The sequence below is a fragment of the Lithobates pipiens genome, unplaced genomic scaffold, assembly GCF_037356315.1.
Source record: "Lithobates pipiens isolate NorthernLeopardFrog02 unplaced genomic scaffold, aLitPip1_a1.2 Scaffold_3, whole genome shotgun sequence".
NCBI lineage: Eukaryota > Metazoa > Chordata > Amphibia > Anura > Ranidae > Lithobates > Lithobates pipiens.
The window spans coordinates 79,234,870-79,250,597 of record NW_027507790.1 but is presented as its reverse complement, the minus strand read 5'-3'; the positions used below and the strand labels follow the sequence as shown (position 1 = coordinate 79,250,597).

Here is a 15,728-nt window from a genome sequence, read left to right as displayed (position 1 = left end):
GAATATGCATGACAGTAAATACAGACCTTAACAGAAAGATTATTACGATTGCTGAGCCATGTCAGAAAAAAAAAAAAAAATGACCTCCTTTGCAGAACTGAAGTCCATCTTCTCCACAGCTGTAAAAAAAGAAATTAGTTTAGCCGATTCAATGTTGTTTCATATTTTTGGTAAAAAAAAAAAAAAAAGCATGTGTAAATCAGCAAGTTGACGGTCATATGGAAAACATCAGTAGCATAATTGACCCATCAAGTTTTATTAAATTATCATGTTTTGGGGGTTTTAAGTAATCTTCAGGCTTAAAATATTTTTTTTTAAACACGTGCAAAAAAACTGAAAAAATGTCTCTGGCAGCGAATAGGTTGATACCACTTCAAACATGCAGCTTGTGGATTTAAAAAGGGAAAACAATTGATTTTTTTACTTTATTAAAGTGGTTTAAAAACCAAAAATGTAACATATAGCAGTTTATCAAACCTTAGATGTGATGGCAGCATTATTTTTTTTTCTCTAGTTTATTTTAACCTGATCAGTGACACACATCCGGTCATAGGGTGGTTCCTTCATCTATGAAGGAGCAAAGGAGTCACACTTGGACAGGAGCACTATACAAATAGGTTAGTATTAAATGGGCTTATAGATTTATATGAACTTTACAAAAGTGACTAAAAGATGAAAGTCCAACTCCAGCTAACAATTTTTAGCAGTTGCAGCAAGTTTTAAATGGTTTTCAACAACCCTCTGACACTTTTGCTGCAGAGCTTGGCTGTTAAAGGAAGTAGAATACTAACAGCCCCATGTATACGTGCAGTTGCAGGGTAGGGAATGCCTTGGTTGCATATGAATGGCAGTATGCAGCGACAACTTTCTGGCAAGATAGCTCAGATGGGTTCTAAGTAGGATCTGAACATGCCTGTGCTCATCCCTACTTAGGACGAACAAAAGCCCAAGGCCTTAAAACCACCTCTTTGCGTTGAACAAAATAAAAAAAATTCTCTACAGGAGAGCCACTAACTCAATCTCCCTTCGCAGAGTTGATGGCAAAGAAGGTAGTTAATTATGGGTGAGTGTGGACAGAGGAATATCTCGGATAAGTTTAAAAGGCAATTTTGAGGAGCCTACAGAATCAGCCTAAAAATGATTCCCTTACAGAAACACAGGGACAATTGTGTGAGAAAATTGTGAGAGCTTGTACAAAGGCTTTCCCCAGAAACAGATTCACTAGAACTGAAAGCTGACCTTTGAGAGTACTGCCAGGTCCATGTCATACGAACCTACAAAGGTGCTCGATGTACGGACCTAATTTTTTCCTCTCCTATCAGCTCAGAGTCACTTCAATGACGATAAACCTATAGCAGAATTGTTCAGCAGACTCTGCTGAACAATTCTGTAACTCTGATCAGCGGATTACATCCCGCTGATCAGTTATTAACCTCAAAACGTGACCCATGCGGCCGCTTCTCTGCCCTCTGCTTTACCTCCCGCCGCTCTCTTACACATAAAACTACCCCCCCACTGTCCTTTCACCTCCCTTCCTCCCCACCTGATCCGACCCCCGCAAACCGGATCCCCGCCCGCAGCTATACTCTCATTAGCTGCCATCCCTCCTCTTCCAAGCCCACCAGCTTCAGGTGCTGCATGGAGCTTAGGGGGATCCAGAGGCATCCCCCCGCCTGTCAGATAGCCCCCCCGTACTGCCCGCGCACCCCCGAACTATCGCTGCTCAGAGCGGCTTCCCTCTCACCGCCTGCAGCTTCTGCCCGCACTGGGCTTTGGTGAGCTGCAAGACTGGGGAGCGCGGTGGAGGTAGGGGGAGCGGTGCAGGTGGGGTGAAGTTGGGGCTTGGTAACCATGTGTTTACCAAACTCCGCCCTGTAGTACAGTGGACATAGGCAGTGAACGCTCCTATATCCACTGACAGCTGATACATAGTAAATTGCGAGTGTTACTATGCATCAGACTGTCATTTTATGAACAATCTATACAGATTCCTTATTCATGCATGTAAAGTGCTGCAGAGAAAGGGGACCATCTTCAGTCCCTTTCTCTGTCTCAAAAAAGGAGATATGTAGGTCTGTTTAGACCTCTGATATCTCAAAAAATAACTTGAAAAAAAAAAAAAAAAAAAAGTAAAAAACAAACAAAAAAACCAACGTAGTAAGACCCCCCCAGGTCCGCCCACACTCATCCTCTCCATGGTGACGGCTCACCTCCACGTCTTCCTCAGCTTTTCCTCCCGGCCAACCCCATCTGTCTTGATTGGCCAGGAGGAGAAGCCGGAAGACAATAGCGAATATTAATTTGTTGGTGTGTTCGGGGTGCAATGCTCTGCGCCCGAGTCTAACCTTTTTCAAGCAAATTAGAGCCTCAGGCTCTAATTTGTGGCTTGAAAGAAAAAAAAACCTCATACAAAAAGGTACAAGTCAGGTGCCCTGCAGGGGGCGCTGCTGGTAAAACCCCTTTCATGTGGAGGAGACAATGTCATGCAGATCTGCCTGCTCAGTGGGGGATCTGTCTGCTGATCTGAGCTGAGCAGACGGATGACAGGTCTGTGTCCGCTCCACTGATGCAGAGCGGACACAGGCCGCTGTTCTATATGGGGTGGTCAGATAGAAATGGACTGCCTGTCCATTTCCATTGGATACTATTTGATCTGATCTGCTAGATGGCTGGGCAACGGAATCCACATCCATCTGTTTTAAGCAGACTGAACCAGATTGGATGCAGGCAGGTTTAAGCAGACATCAATTTTTATTAGCCTTTCCATAGAGAACAATTGGCCCACCTGAAAAACTGACAGGCAGACCCGGTGTGCTTGTGTGAAAGGAGCCATACACAGCGTACACAGGGATGCACAAGGTGTTCTGTGCATCCCTGCGTGGGCAGTCCCATTGATGCCATTTTGGATGCAGCAACTGCACGAACAGAGCCATTATTCACAATTTTACATCCACGTAGGTCTGCATGCATGTTCCATGCGTTCGGGGTCATGTCCCCACAACCACACGGATGTCAGGTTGGGAACAGCAGCTATGCCTGTACAGCCATTGCATCCCAACTGACATAAATGGGACTGCCTGTACGGGGATGCACCCTCTATGGGCATACACTTTAGTATGCCACATGTGAACAATGCTTTAGTAGCAATTTAGCAGGAATGTTATGTTGTGTTTATGTGCACTAGTATTTTAATTGAAAACAGTGATATGATAAACATTTGTGCAATTATTGCAGGGCCCAAAAAAATCTGTAGCACTTTTTTTATTTTATTTTTATTCTACAAGTCATGTGCTTTCAGAAAATTTCCAATTTGAGTGGGTCTTTTCAAATTCTGAAAGCTGTAAAGTTAAAAATGGTAACCTCCGGATTTTTAGAGTACATTTTTTATTTACAGTTTTGCATACCTTCAGTTTTCACCATTTCAAAAACTTACAAATATTTGTTATTTATTAACTGAATACAGTTTAAACTTTTATATTTACTAGGAATTTAACAGGAATTTTGTACATTTTACCATGGTGTTTTGCACAAATATCACTCTGCCTTAAGAATCAGTAGCACCTTCATTTTATTCTACTGGTCATGTGCTTTCAGAAAATGTATGGTTTGGGGGGTCTTTTACAAATTCTGAAAGCTGTAAGTGAAAAAGGAAAACCTCCAGATTTTCAAAGAAACTTTTGCATACGTCCGATTTTCAAAAAGGAGCAATTTATACATTTACAAATATTTATTTATAAACTCCATACCGGTTAAGCTTTTATATTTAGTAGCAATTTAGCAGGAATGTTGTAAAATTTGCTGATTGTAACTGCCAATAAATGATTTTAGTGCATTTTTAGCGAAAATATTGCTTCGGTAAACATTGGCGCAAATATCATGGGGCCTTAAAAATCAGTAGCATCTTTTTATTCTACTGGTCCTATTCTTTAAGAAAATATATGGTTGGGGGGGGGGCATTAAACTCTGAAAGCTGTAAGGAAACAATGAAAACCTTCAGATTTTTAGAGAAATGCAGTTATTTACATTTTTGAGTATGTTCACTTTTCACCCTTTTGCAAGAAGGCGTAATTAAAAAACTACAAATAATTGTCATTTATTAACGCAATACAGGTTAAAGGTCCAGCCTGAGCTCATTTTGCACTCCTGTGATCTAAAGTCCACTCTCTGCTGACATCACACAGATCAGTCCAGCCACCTTGTCATCCTGACTTGAAGACTGGATCCACCAGGTGCCTGGACTGATGGCTGCCTCAGCCTCTCAGCGAGCCACTGAGATGGCCGTTCCCCGCCCCTTCACAGCTCAGCGTTCCAGTGAGCATGGAGGAGCAGAGGAGGAGAGCTGCCGATTGACAGTCAGCAGCTCTGTGCTCGAGCAGCAGAGAGAACTGAGCCATCGGCGTGTTCAATGGCTCGGTTCTCAGTGCAGAGACACTGGGGACCGATGCTGAATTCACCTAGGCAAGTATAATGGGAGGGAAAACCCAAACCCATACTTCTCCTTTAAGCTTTTATATATAGTAAGAATTTAGCAGGAAGTTTGTAAAATTTGCGGTGTTTATGTCTGCTAAAAAATATTTTAGAGAATTTTTAGTGAATATATTGTTTTGATAAACATTTGCGCAAATATTGTGGGTTCTTAAAAAATCAGCACCTTCTTTTTAATCTATCGGTCCTATGCTTTCATAAAATATATTTTTTGTGGGGGTCTTCAACAAACTCTGAAAACCTTTAGATTTTGAGAAGTGTGGTTAATTACATTTTTGTGTACCTTCAGTTTTCACCATTTTGAAAAAAGAAGTAAAAAGAAGTAATAAAAAGTAATAAAAATTGCAAATATTTGTTATTTTAACTCAATACAGGTTAAGCTTTATTAATTAGTAGGGATTTTGCAAATTGTACTGCATTTTTATCTGCTAATGCCAATGATTTTAATGTATTTTTAATGAAAATATTGTTTTGATAAACATTTGCGCAAATATCATTGTGCCTTAAAAATCAGTATCACATTATTTGTATTCTACTGGTCATGTGCTTTCAGAAAATATATGGTTTGGGGTGGTCTTTAACAAACTGAGAGAAAAATAAAAAAGCAATGGAAAAGTTGCAAAAACGGCCTGGCCGCCTGAGGTGTACAAATGGAAAACAGGGCCCAGCAGTGAAATGGTTAAAGAAGTTGTAAATCCAGCTTTAACAAGAGAAAGAAAAAAAAAAAAACACAACCTGTAAGAAAAAAGGCAAAATGAGCTAGTATGCATCGCATACTAGCTCATTATGAAATAACTCAGAACGAACCACTGCAGTGGCGCCCGCACACCAATGACAGCTTCCCCCGGTGTCCCATTCAGGTTTGTGTGCTCAGACAATGTGATTGGTCAGAGCCGCAATGTCGTCACCCCCACGCACGGGAGCCACTGACCCTGAAGAAATGGCACAAGCGTTCAGACCACACGCGTCGATTACATACTTGGCACCGTTTACAATAAATATCTCCTAAACGGTGCAAGTTTAGGAGATATTTACAGTACCTATAGTAAGCCTTATTATAGGCTTACCTATTGGTACAAACACATAAGGGGAGTTTATTTCCTCTTTAACCACTTCACGACTCGATCGCCATGGGGATACCCGCGATCATCTCACGGGGAGGAAGAACGGGGAGATGCTTGTTTACATTAGCATCTCCCCGTTCTGCCTAGTGAGTGTCACTGATCTCTGCTACCTGTCATCGGGAGCAGAGATCAGTGACATGTCACACACAGCCACGCCCCCCCCCCCCCCACAGTTAGAAACACGACCCAGGACACATAACCCCTACACTGCCCCCTAGTGGTTAACCCCTTCACTGCCACCTACTGGTTAACCCCTTCACGGCCATTTACACAGGAATCAGTGCATTTGTATAGCACTGATTGCTGTATAAATGACAATGGTCCCAAAAATGTGTCAAAAATGTCCGATGTGTCAGCCATAATGTCACAGTCAAGATAAAAATTGCTGATTGCCACCATTACTAGTAAAAAAAAAAAAAAAAAAAAAAAAAAAAAAAAGGGATAAAACTATCCCCTTTTTTGTAAACGCTATAACTTTTGCGCAAACTAAGTGAAACTGTCCAAATTGGGCCCAATTAGCCATTTTCCATCCCCAGTGTCATGTGACTCAATAGGGTTACAAGGTCTCAGGTGTGAATGGGGAGCAGGTGTGTTAAAATTTGGAGTTATCGCTCTCACTCTCTCATACTGGTCACTGGAAGTTTAACATGGCACCTCATGGCAAAGAACTGTGAGGATCTGAAAAAAAGGGAATTGTTGCTGTACATAAAGATGGCCTAGGCTATAGGAAGATTGCCAAGTTGAGCTGCAGCACGGTGGCCATACAGCGGTTTAGAAGGACAGGTTCTACCCAAAACAGGCCTCGCCATGGTTGACCAAAGAAGCTGAGTGCATGTGCTCTGCATCATTTTCAGAGGTTGTCTTTGGGAAATAGAGATACGAGTACTGCCAGCATTGCTGCAGAGGTTAACCACTTCAGCCCCGGGCCATTTTGCTGGCTTAAGACCAGACCACTTTTTGCGATTCGGCACTGCGTCGCTTTAACTGACAATTACGCGGTCGTGCGACGTAGCTCCCAAACAAAATTTACATCCTTTTTTTTACCACAAATAGAGCTTTCTTTTGGTGGTATTTGATCACCCCTGCGGTTTTTATTTTTTGCACTATAAACAAAAATAGAGCAACAATTTTGAAAAAAACAAAATTTTTTACTTTGTTATAATAAATTTCCCCCAAAAATATATAAAAAAAACATTATTTTCCCTCAGTTTAGGTCGATACGTATTCTTCTAAATATTTTTGGTAAAAAACAAAAATCACAATAAGCGATTGATTGGTTTGCGCAAAAGTTATAGCGTTTACAAAAAGAGGGGATATTTTATGGCATTTTTATTAATAATTTATTTTTTTACTAGTAATTTTAATTGTGACTGCGACATTATGGCGGACACATCGGACATTTTTGACACATTTTTGGGACCATTGTCATTTATACAGCAATCACTGCTATACAAATGCAGCGATTCCTGTGTAAATGACACTGGCAGTGAAAGGGGTTAACCAGTGGGTGGCAGTGTAGGGGTTAAGTGCTCCTAGGGGTGTATTACTAACTGTTGGGGGCTGGGCTTTCTTTTAGTGAACACTGAATAAATAACAACCAAGTTCACCTCCACAATTGATTTGCTTCATTTTAGATCCCCCTTTTTGTCTACTTGAACCCGGAATGGAGGCACTTAAAGTGATTGTAAACCCTCACAACCAACTTTGACCTACAGGTAAGCCTAGATTAAGGCTTACCTGTAGGTCCAAGAAGTATCTCCTGAACCTACACGGTTTAGGAGATATTTGCCGAATGACAGGCACCGCTGTCTACGGCGCATTTGCCATAGACAGCGGCGCGCAGGCGCACTGAGCACGCCGCGGTCAATGGCGATATGCCGCAAGTGGCGGCTCCCGTGTGCATGCGCGGGAGTGACTTCATCGCGGCTTTGCCGAATGACATCGGCGGAGCAGCGAGACCCATCGAGAAGATGGATGCGCCGGACTACAGGGGACAGCGGTGACTTCGCTGGCTCCTGTGTCAGGTAAGGGACACATAATGGACTACTATGCGATGCATAGTAGTCCATTATGCTTTACCTTTGCAGGGAATGAAAGAGGAAGTAAATCCATCAGGGTTTACTTCCTCTTTAAAACCATACTCCTAAGGTTTATTTTGCAGAAAAAGAAGCCACGCTTTAGTCTGTCAGTTTTGCCTAGGGACAAAGGGCAGGGGGCCTGGGGGTACTAGACCTCAAGAATTATTATAACGCCGTAATTCTCTCACGGGTGATTGAATGGGCAAAAAACAACAAAGAAAAAAGATGGGTGGAAATGTAAAGTACGATCAGTAAGATTTCGATGGAGAAAATTATATGGATACCCGCACGCTTCAGGAAAACAGATGTGAATACACACAATATTACACAGAATGCACTAGGGATATTAGGAATTAGACAAAAAAGAAAAATGGAGATATAACACTCCATTTATACCACTAAAGATACAGACTATTTTACACCTGGGATAGGGAGCATGTTTGGAAATTGGCTTAAGATAGAAAATGCACAATTAAAAGATGTAATGGTGAAAGGTAGAATTTGCAATTTTCAGGAGCTCAAAACATAAAAAATTACTTGATGATAATAGATATATGGTGGTATTCCCAGCTGAAACACTTCATTTAGACTTTCCCCCAACCAATGCGGCCTGTTGAGAATCTACTTCCGCTTGAGCAGTTATGCTCTAACACATAGCATGTATATAGCAAAAATGACACCCCAAAACACATTTTGCTACTCTTCCAGAGTATGGCGATACCACATGTGTAGGACTTTTACACAGCCTGGTCACATAGAGAGGCCGAACATTGAAGTAGTACCTTCAGGCATTCTAGGAGCATAAATGACATCTCATTTCATGCCTACTTATAACACTTTTGAAGGTCCTGAAGCACCGGACAGTGCAATTACCCACAAAATGACCCAATTTTGGAAAGCAAACACCCCAACGTATAGTCTATGAGGCATGGGCTGCAAATAGGTACTTGGGTACTCTGATGGCCTGGTGACAGGTACTCGGGTACTCTGATGGCCTGGTGACAGGTACTCGGGTACTCTGATGGACTGTGCGTGACAGGTACTCGGGTACTCTGATGGACTGTGCGTGACAGGTACTATGAGGGGTGGCGACAGGTCCTCTTTATTGGGGGGGGGCAATCAGTGTGATTGGTGTACACTGTAAGCAGTAACACCGATCGTGTGTGAGGAGGAGAACCCGTTAACATCTCCTTGTCGTGGTTTGTTTACATTTTAGTGATCGGCTGTGAAACATTCGGTGACGAGCAGTGTTCCCGGGGAACACGCCGCCACGGGAGTGCACGCGATTGCGCGCATGCTCGGTGCACAGTGGGGGTGTGACCATCTGTGATCTGCCGTGACTTCATCACGGCCGATCACGTGGTAAACAGCCATACCCAATGGCTGTTCACCCCCTTCGGTGGCGAGCGGTGTCTCTGTGACATGCCGCCACCGAAGAAACAGGGATGTGCTCGCACGATCGCGAGCATTTCCTGTTTAAACGGGAGGACGTCATATGATGCCCTCCCGCCACAATAGGTCCGCCGCCTGGCCGTCATTTGACGGCCAGTGGTCGGGAAGTAGTTAATATGTCCAAATAGAGTGCTTTGAGGACCTACAAATTAAGTTTGTACAATAGGGGGGGGGGGGGGGGGAGCTGTGTGATGGACTGAATCACACCACGCTGCACCCCCCCACCCAGCAGTCAGGAACAACCAGCTGCCAGAGCATTAGGCACTCTGGCAGCTGTCTGTTCTTGTGTGAACCTAGCCTTACTGCTATCTCTTGAAGGCCTGGTGGGTTTTAGTAAACTGTAGCTGCTAGGTGGTTAGGCAGGTAAAGTGGCTGTAAACCTCTGACATGAAATATGAACAAAGCATATCCCTCTATAGTGTGTCTCAAATCAGAGCACTAAAAGTAATTTCTGTCTGCTGCCTTGTTCCTCTGCTATCTGCTTGGGTCACTTCTGACAAGAGTAAAAAAGGTGACAGGGGAAGGAGCTCCAGCATACAGCCTGTGATGGACAGCCTCCCTCTCATTCATGTGTGAAGGGAGGTGTGTCCCTTCCCTCCAATCAGCTCAGAGTTCACCTCATTTCTACCCCCTTCCTGAAAACTCAGACAAGCTATACAATTCTGCACTTTGAATAGCTCTAGAGAAGAGATGGCTGCAGCTAACTCCAGATAAACTGGTTCAACTTACATAGGAGGATTTGTGTGATTGCTGTGTATCACTTCACTGGATATAGGGTTTACAACCACTTCAAGTCTCTTGCTGTTTAGCATTTGACAATATGAGCAGTATTACAAGCTTTTCCATTTTGCTTAATAGGTGTCTGTTTAACTGTATTTTCATTTTTTTCAGCCAAAATTTGATAAATCCTACTGTGTATTTATTACATGTTCCAATTCATATAACATAACTTTATAAAAAATATTTAGAAATTGCTGCTGAATCTTAAATGCCCTTTTGCTGAAAACTCTAGGACTGAAAAAGCCTACTTGGCATACCTTTCCCTGTAATGTTTATGACGGGGGTTGGGGAGAAAATGTTTACCATAATTATCCTGCGGTTATGTGCTGGCAGAGAAATTTGAACACTGTCTGAACACAGGGCATTACATCCTGGATTTCTTGCATTGCATGTTAATGAGGAAAACTCTGCATGTCTCCAGTCTGTGTGGCGATAGACTCAGTATGTACTTTGCAGCCTGCTTCAAACAGCCATCTAATTGTTTTTTTATTTTATTTGTTTTTATTTTTTAGCTATCCTGTGTAAATGGACACAAACATAGTGGGGGTTTTCTCAAATTCAACTGCAAAAGTGGAAATACCAACATCCTACATCAAGTTGTAGGAGGTCAGCCTCAACTGATAGGGGCAGGGGTAAACATGCACAATCCAGGCACACCCAGTTTGTCCTGCACTTTTATTTAGCAAGGTAAACACAGTTCAAGAAGGGCTTTGTAAATCAAGTCCAACAACCAACTGACTTATTGGAAAGTTCTGACAAACAGCTCTAAAGTGGATCTAGGACTGAAGGCTTTATTCCACCCAAAGCACTACAAAAAGTCTCTGGGGTCAAGAACTCAGATCAGAACTTAAGATCTGAGAAAACAACCAAGTTGGTTTCCACCATGGCAGACACAAACCCTGGAGCCGCCATCATGTTTAGATGAGAAACTTAGGTGACGTATATGATGTAGCACCCTGATGGTAAGGCAGGGTTGCTAGTAAATGTATCTGCCAGGTATAGTTGTCTTGGCCAATTGATTACACTCCAATTCTGGAATTACTGCACTTCTCTCTTCTGTCACTAGATGGCCGGGTATCTAGTGACATTAGATAAGACAGGGCCACTGCAAAGACAGATTAGGAATACATGGGGTATCTCAGCCAATGGGCAGGGATCTTCTTGGGTCCCTTGGCCTGCTGGGAGATCCTATTTATATGGATGAGGTCAGGTGATCGAGGTTCGGTGCCACCTGGACGGCTGTCTGGGAGGACGTGTGTTGTGCTGCCCCAGGCTGCTAGGCCAGAGCCTGAGGTCTATCCTGGGGACATCTGGCTGCTAGGCTGAGGGCCTATCCAGAAGCAAGAGAGCAGCGTAGGGTTGGGACTGCAGCTTGCAGTCCAACCACAAGTGATTGTTCTGCCGGCCGGAGAGCCTGTCATGATCGGAGGTAGAAAGGAAGCTGTTGCCACCAAGGGACCACAGTGAGTAGCTGAAGTGCCGGAGCAGTATTCTCACCGGCCAGGGACAGTGAAGAATTTGAAAACCTCAGCAGGTGCAAAGCCAGGGACCCAGCCAGTGGAGTCAACATTTGCAGAACAGCCTTGTGTGCCAAGCCAGGGACCGAGCAGGCCAGTGGGGTGATGCTTAAGGAGTTTCTGTGAGTGGCAAGCTAGGGACCCAGCAGGAAGCAAGGGTGATGCTTGAGGAAGATACTCAGTGAGAAGGTTGGAAGAGCTCAGGAGATCCAGTGGCAGCTGGTCAGCAAGTCTAGTCAAAGACACTGGGAGCTCAGTGGCGTGAAGATCTACAAGAAGTGTTTATAGAGGAAGTACGTTACAACTCGCGTTAGAAACGGTTATAAAAGACTGTGCCATAGGTGACAGCGATCCTATACATGCAGATGTGTCAAGCCAGATGCTTTTCCCTAAATGGCTGTCTACCTATAGAAGTCTCAGAGTCTGCTAATTAACATCGCAATTACTCAAGGGTGTCCTGGCCTTAAACCCTCTCTTCCCCAGTTCTGTTCAAGAGGAAATTAATCTCTCTGCATTCAACAAGTGTCTGGTGCCCACGAATCTACCTTGCATTACACCCACCATGCCTTGTAACTAACGTTACACAGAAGGATGTCAGCTGTCCCCAACTCTGGAGGTTCTCATTAGACCAAAGGGGACCCGAAACCTTGCTAAAATAGCAACCAAAATCCTGGCAGCCAATGACTCACAATATGGTTTATAGTAAGCATGTTGGTTGCACGCACTACAGATTCCACCCCAGCTTATTGTAATGACCCACCCTTTGGATGCACTCTGTGGCAACATACATACAAGCTTATTAGGCAGAATCCTTCATTTTGGGCATATGTCCCTGAACAGACATGGTCCTAAGCGCAAGTACTACTCAGTACAATGTCTAGCTGCTGCATATTTAAAAAAAACAAAAAGCTACCCGACAACCTTGTAAATTTTCACTGACCCCAAACAAGCATTCACGAGTCAAAACACACAAACTTCACATTAAGAGTCATTGAATCCATGAATGGAATAAATACCTAGGTATTTCTCCCATGACCGGTACATTTTTGCAGTTATACTGTTACCTTCAAAAAACTTTGCTATGATAATTAAATAAAAAACAAACATATATTTATATATAAATTACAAAATAAGGTGTTTACATCTTTAACATACCATCGTTTATCCTTGCAAGATGAAAGTACATTATACAGTAGAGGCCTCCATTTGCCAAAAGGAATATGTGATACACACCTGGAGAACAACATTTAGTAAATCAGACACATATATACATATATTATACACCAAAAAACTTTTCAATTTATAAATTTCAAACTAAACAGGGAAATTTGAAAATGACAGTAATAAAATTACAAACATTAGTAGCAAATATTCTACAGTAAGCCAAAATATAGCAACCTTCATCTGAAGTATCTTTTTCTATAAGTAATTTTTTAAAGGTTTGTCCACCGTCTTTAACACAACTTGATGCCATAGCCTAAACAAGGATAGAAGAAAAAATGAATAAAAAATTAGGGAAAAATAAGACTGATACCACCACCATTATTTATAAACACTGTTTGAAAAACAAAAAAGTAATTATTTATATTTATATTAGAGCTGCATGATTCTGGCCAAAATGAGAATCACAATTGTTTTGCTTAGAATAAAAAGATCACGATTCTCGCAACGTAAATTCTTTCACATTATACCAAAAAAGGGCTAACTTTACTGGTTATTTTTTTTTTTAATTAAAGTAATTTAAAAAAAAATAATTGCATTTGAAAGACCGTTGCTCAAATACAGTGTGACATAAAATATTGCAACAACCACCATTTTTTTCTCTAGGGTGTGTACAAAAAAAAATTATATAATATATAATATATATATATATATATATATATATATATATATATATATAAAATGTTTGGGGGTTCTAACAAAAAAAAGATTTTAACTTGAAACCAACAAAAGGTCAGAAAATGGTTTAGTGTTTAAGTGGTTAAACTTTTTTCACTTACACAGTCTATTCCATTGACAAATTGTTACAATGTTTATACTTAAATTCAACTGATAAAGACTGGATTATCAACAAAATTCAGCAATTAATTGAGACCTAGGCAAATCTTAATATTTATTGCAGGTTTTTCTCAAAAGCTCAGACAAATTACAGTGTTTTACATACACTAACTTAGAGAGATATCTATCTCTATCTTACAGTTCAAGGTTTCTAACCCACATGCATACATACACATACTAGGGCCAATTTTAGAGTCAGTAAACCTACCAGCATTATTTTTGGAGAGTGGGAGGAAGTCAGAGTACCTGGAGGAAACCCACACAAGCACAGGCTAAACATTCAAACTCCATGCAACTAATGGTGCAAGGCAGAACGCTAACCACAAAGCCCCTGTGTTTACCAAAAAGATTGAGTGGGGCTGTGCCGGGCCAAGGCGCAAACCGAGCGGTCTTGACGACCGTCACCGGCTGCCCTCCTCTCCACCCAGGCCGGCCTCCGGCACCGGCGGCCGAGTGCAGTTTACCTCCAACAGCCCCCGATACCCCCACCGGCCGCAGGAGAGCGTGACGTCAAGGCCAACAGGGACAGGGGAGGCTCCCTGCCACCTCCACCCCAGGAAGCGGCACCCGCCCGCCTCCAGAGGGTCACCCTCCCAAGGACGGAGCCAGTCTCCGCCCCGCGGCCATAGTAGTTACTATGTGGGAGGTCCCATAGCAATGCTAACTGAAGGGAGGGAGACAATTGTAGGGCACCAAGAGACTAGAGGAATCATACTGCAGCCTGCAGTACACTGTGCCCAAAGGCGATATCCTCATATCTTTTACATCTACTTGATAGAATCTGGTAAATGTACGGACTGAAGACCAAGTTACGGCCTTGCAGATCTGAGCCATGGCTTGGCAATGCACTGCCCCAGAGGCACTAACAGCCCTGGTGGAGTGCGCTTTAATATGAAAAAGGAGGAACCTTACTCTTTAAACCATAAAATTTTGAAAAATCGCTTGTAACTATGTAACTTTTTTAGAAATACCGTGTTTCCCCGATAGTAAGACACCCCCGATTGTAAGACGTATCGGGAGTTTCAGAGAGGTCGGCTAATATAAGCCGTACCCCGAAAGTAAGACATATGTCTTACTTTCGGGGAAACACGGGGGTATTGCCGCCTCCAGTGGCGTACTAAGAGTGGGGCGGGGGGTGCGGGCCGCACCGGGTGCCACACCCTGGGGGGATGCCAGGCCCGCGCCCTCCCCCTCCGACTGAAGAGACAGCGCCGTTCTGATCAGTCTCGGGCAGCGGCTGTCACTCACAGCCGAGCAGAGTGAAGCCGCCTCCCCCTCCTCTTGTATGGCTACACAGTGCTGTCCATGAAGGAGAAGGAGGGGGAGGCGGCTTCACTGAAGCCTCCTCCTCCATACACAGCACTGTGTAGCCATACAAGAGGAGGGGGAGGCGGCTTCACTCTGCTCGGCTGTGAGTGACAGCCGCTGCCGGAGACTGATCAGAACGGCGCGACGCAACCACAGAGAAGGGGATTATTGCGCCAGGTCCCGGATCACTGCCGACAGGTGTCACTGGCTCTGTGTCCTCCCGGTACAGGTCAGTGCTGGTCATACAGAGAGAGACCAAGGAGGGGGAGGGGGAGGGGGAGGGGGGTGTGAAGAGATTCTCTGCAGCTCTTATTATGTAACCGCAAGATGCAGCTGAGGAGGACTACAAGTCCCAACATACCGGGCTGTGTGGGCTTACAGTTCTCCTCTGCTGAGCATAGCAGCTTTGTATGCTTGGACTTGTAGTCCTCCATAGTGCAGCCTTGCATGCTGGGACTTGTAGGCCTCCTCTGTAGTACAGTGCAGCCTTGCATGCTGGGACTTGTAGTCCTCTTCTGTAGCGCAGTGCAGCTCTGCATGCTGGGATTTTTTTCCAATATAAGACATACCCCGAAAGTAAGACATAGTGGGGCTTTTGGGGATAAAAAGAAAGTAAGACACTGTCTTACTTTCGGGGAAACACGGTAGTAGATTCCGACGCTGCCTGTCCTCTTATAGGATCGTCTGGAAACAAAGAAAAACATCTGTTTTATGAATTTGAGCAGTCACTTTCAACAGACCTTGACAGCTCGCACCACATCAAGAGAATGTAGTGACCTTTCTTCCACAGAACGAGGTTCTGGGAAAAAAAATAAAGGCAGAACAATATCCTGGTTTAAATGAAAACCAGATACTACCTTCGGTAGTAATTCAGGATGAGGCCACAATACAACCTCATCCTTATGAACAACCAATGTGTCTTTTTA

At 43.4% G+C, this 15,728-nt stretch overlaps 1 protein-coding gene across 3 annotated transcripts in view; it reads right to left on the bottom strand.

Moving 5' to 3' along the window:
- KNTC1 (kinetochore associated 1) overlaps positions 1–15,728 on the bottom strand; it is a 389,498-nt gene that overhangs the window by 333,292 nt on the left and 40,478 nt on the right. For all 3 annotated transcript variants that reach the window (XM_077461857.1, XM_077461860.1, XM_077461858.1), the window contains exons 5-7: positions 12,835–12,913; positions 12,592–12,669; positions 85–119 (exon numbers count right to left, since the gene is read on the bottom strand). In XM_077461857.1, coding sequence (XP_077317983.1) covers positions 85–119; positions 12,592–12,669; positions 12,835–12,913 — 192 coding nt within the window. The remainder of the gene's footprint in view (positions 1–84; positions 120–12,591; positions 12,670–12,834; positions 12,914–15,728) is intronic.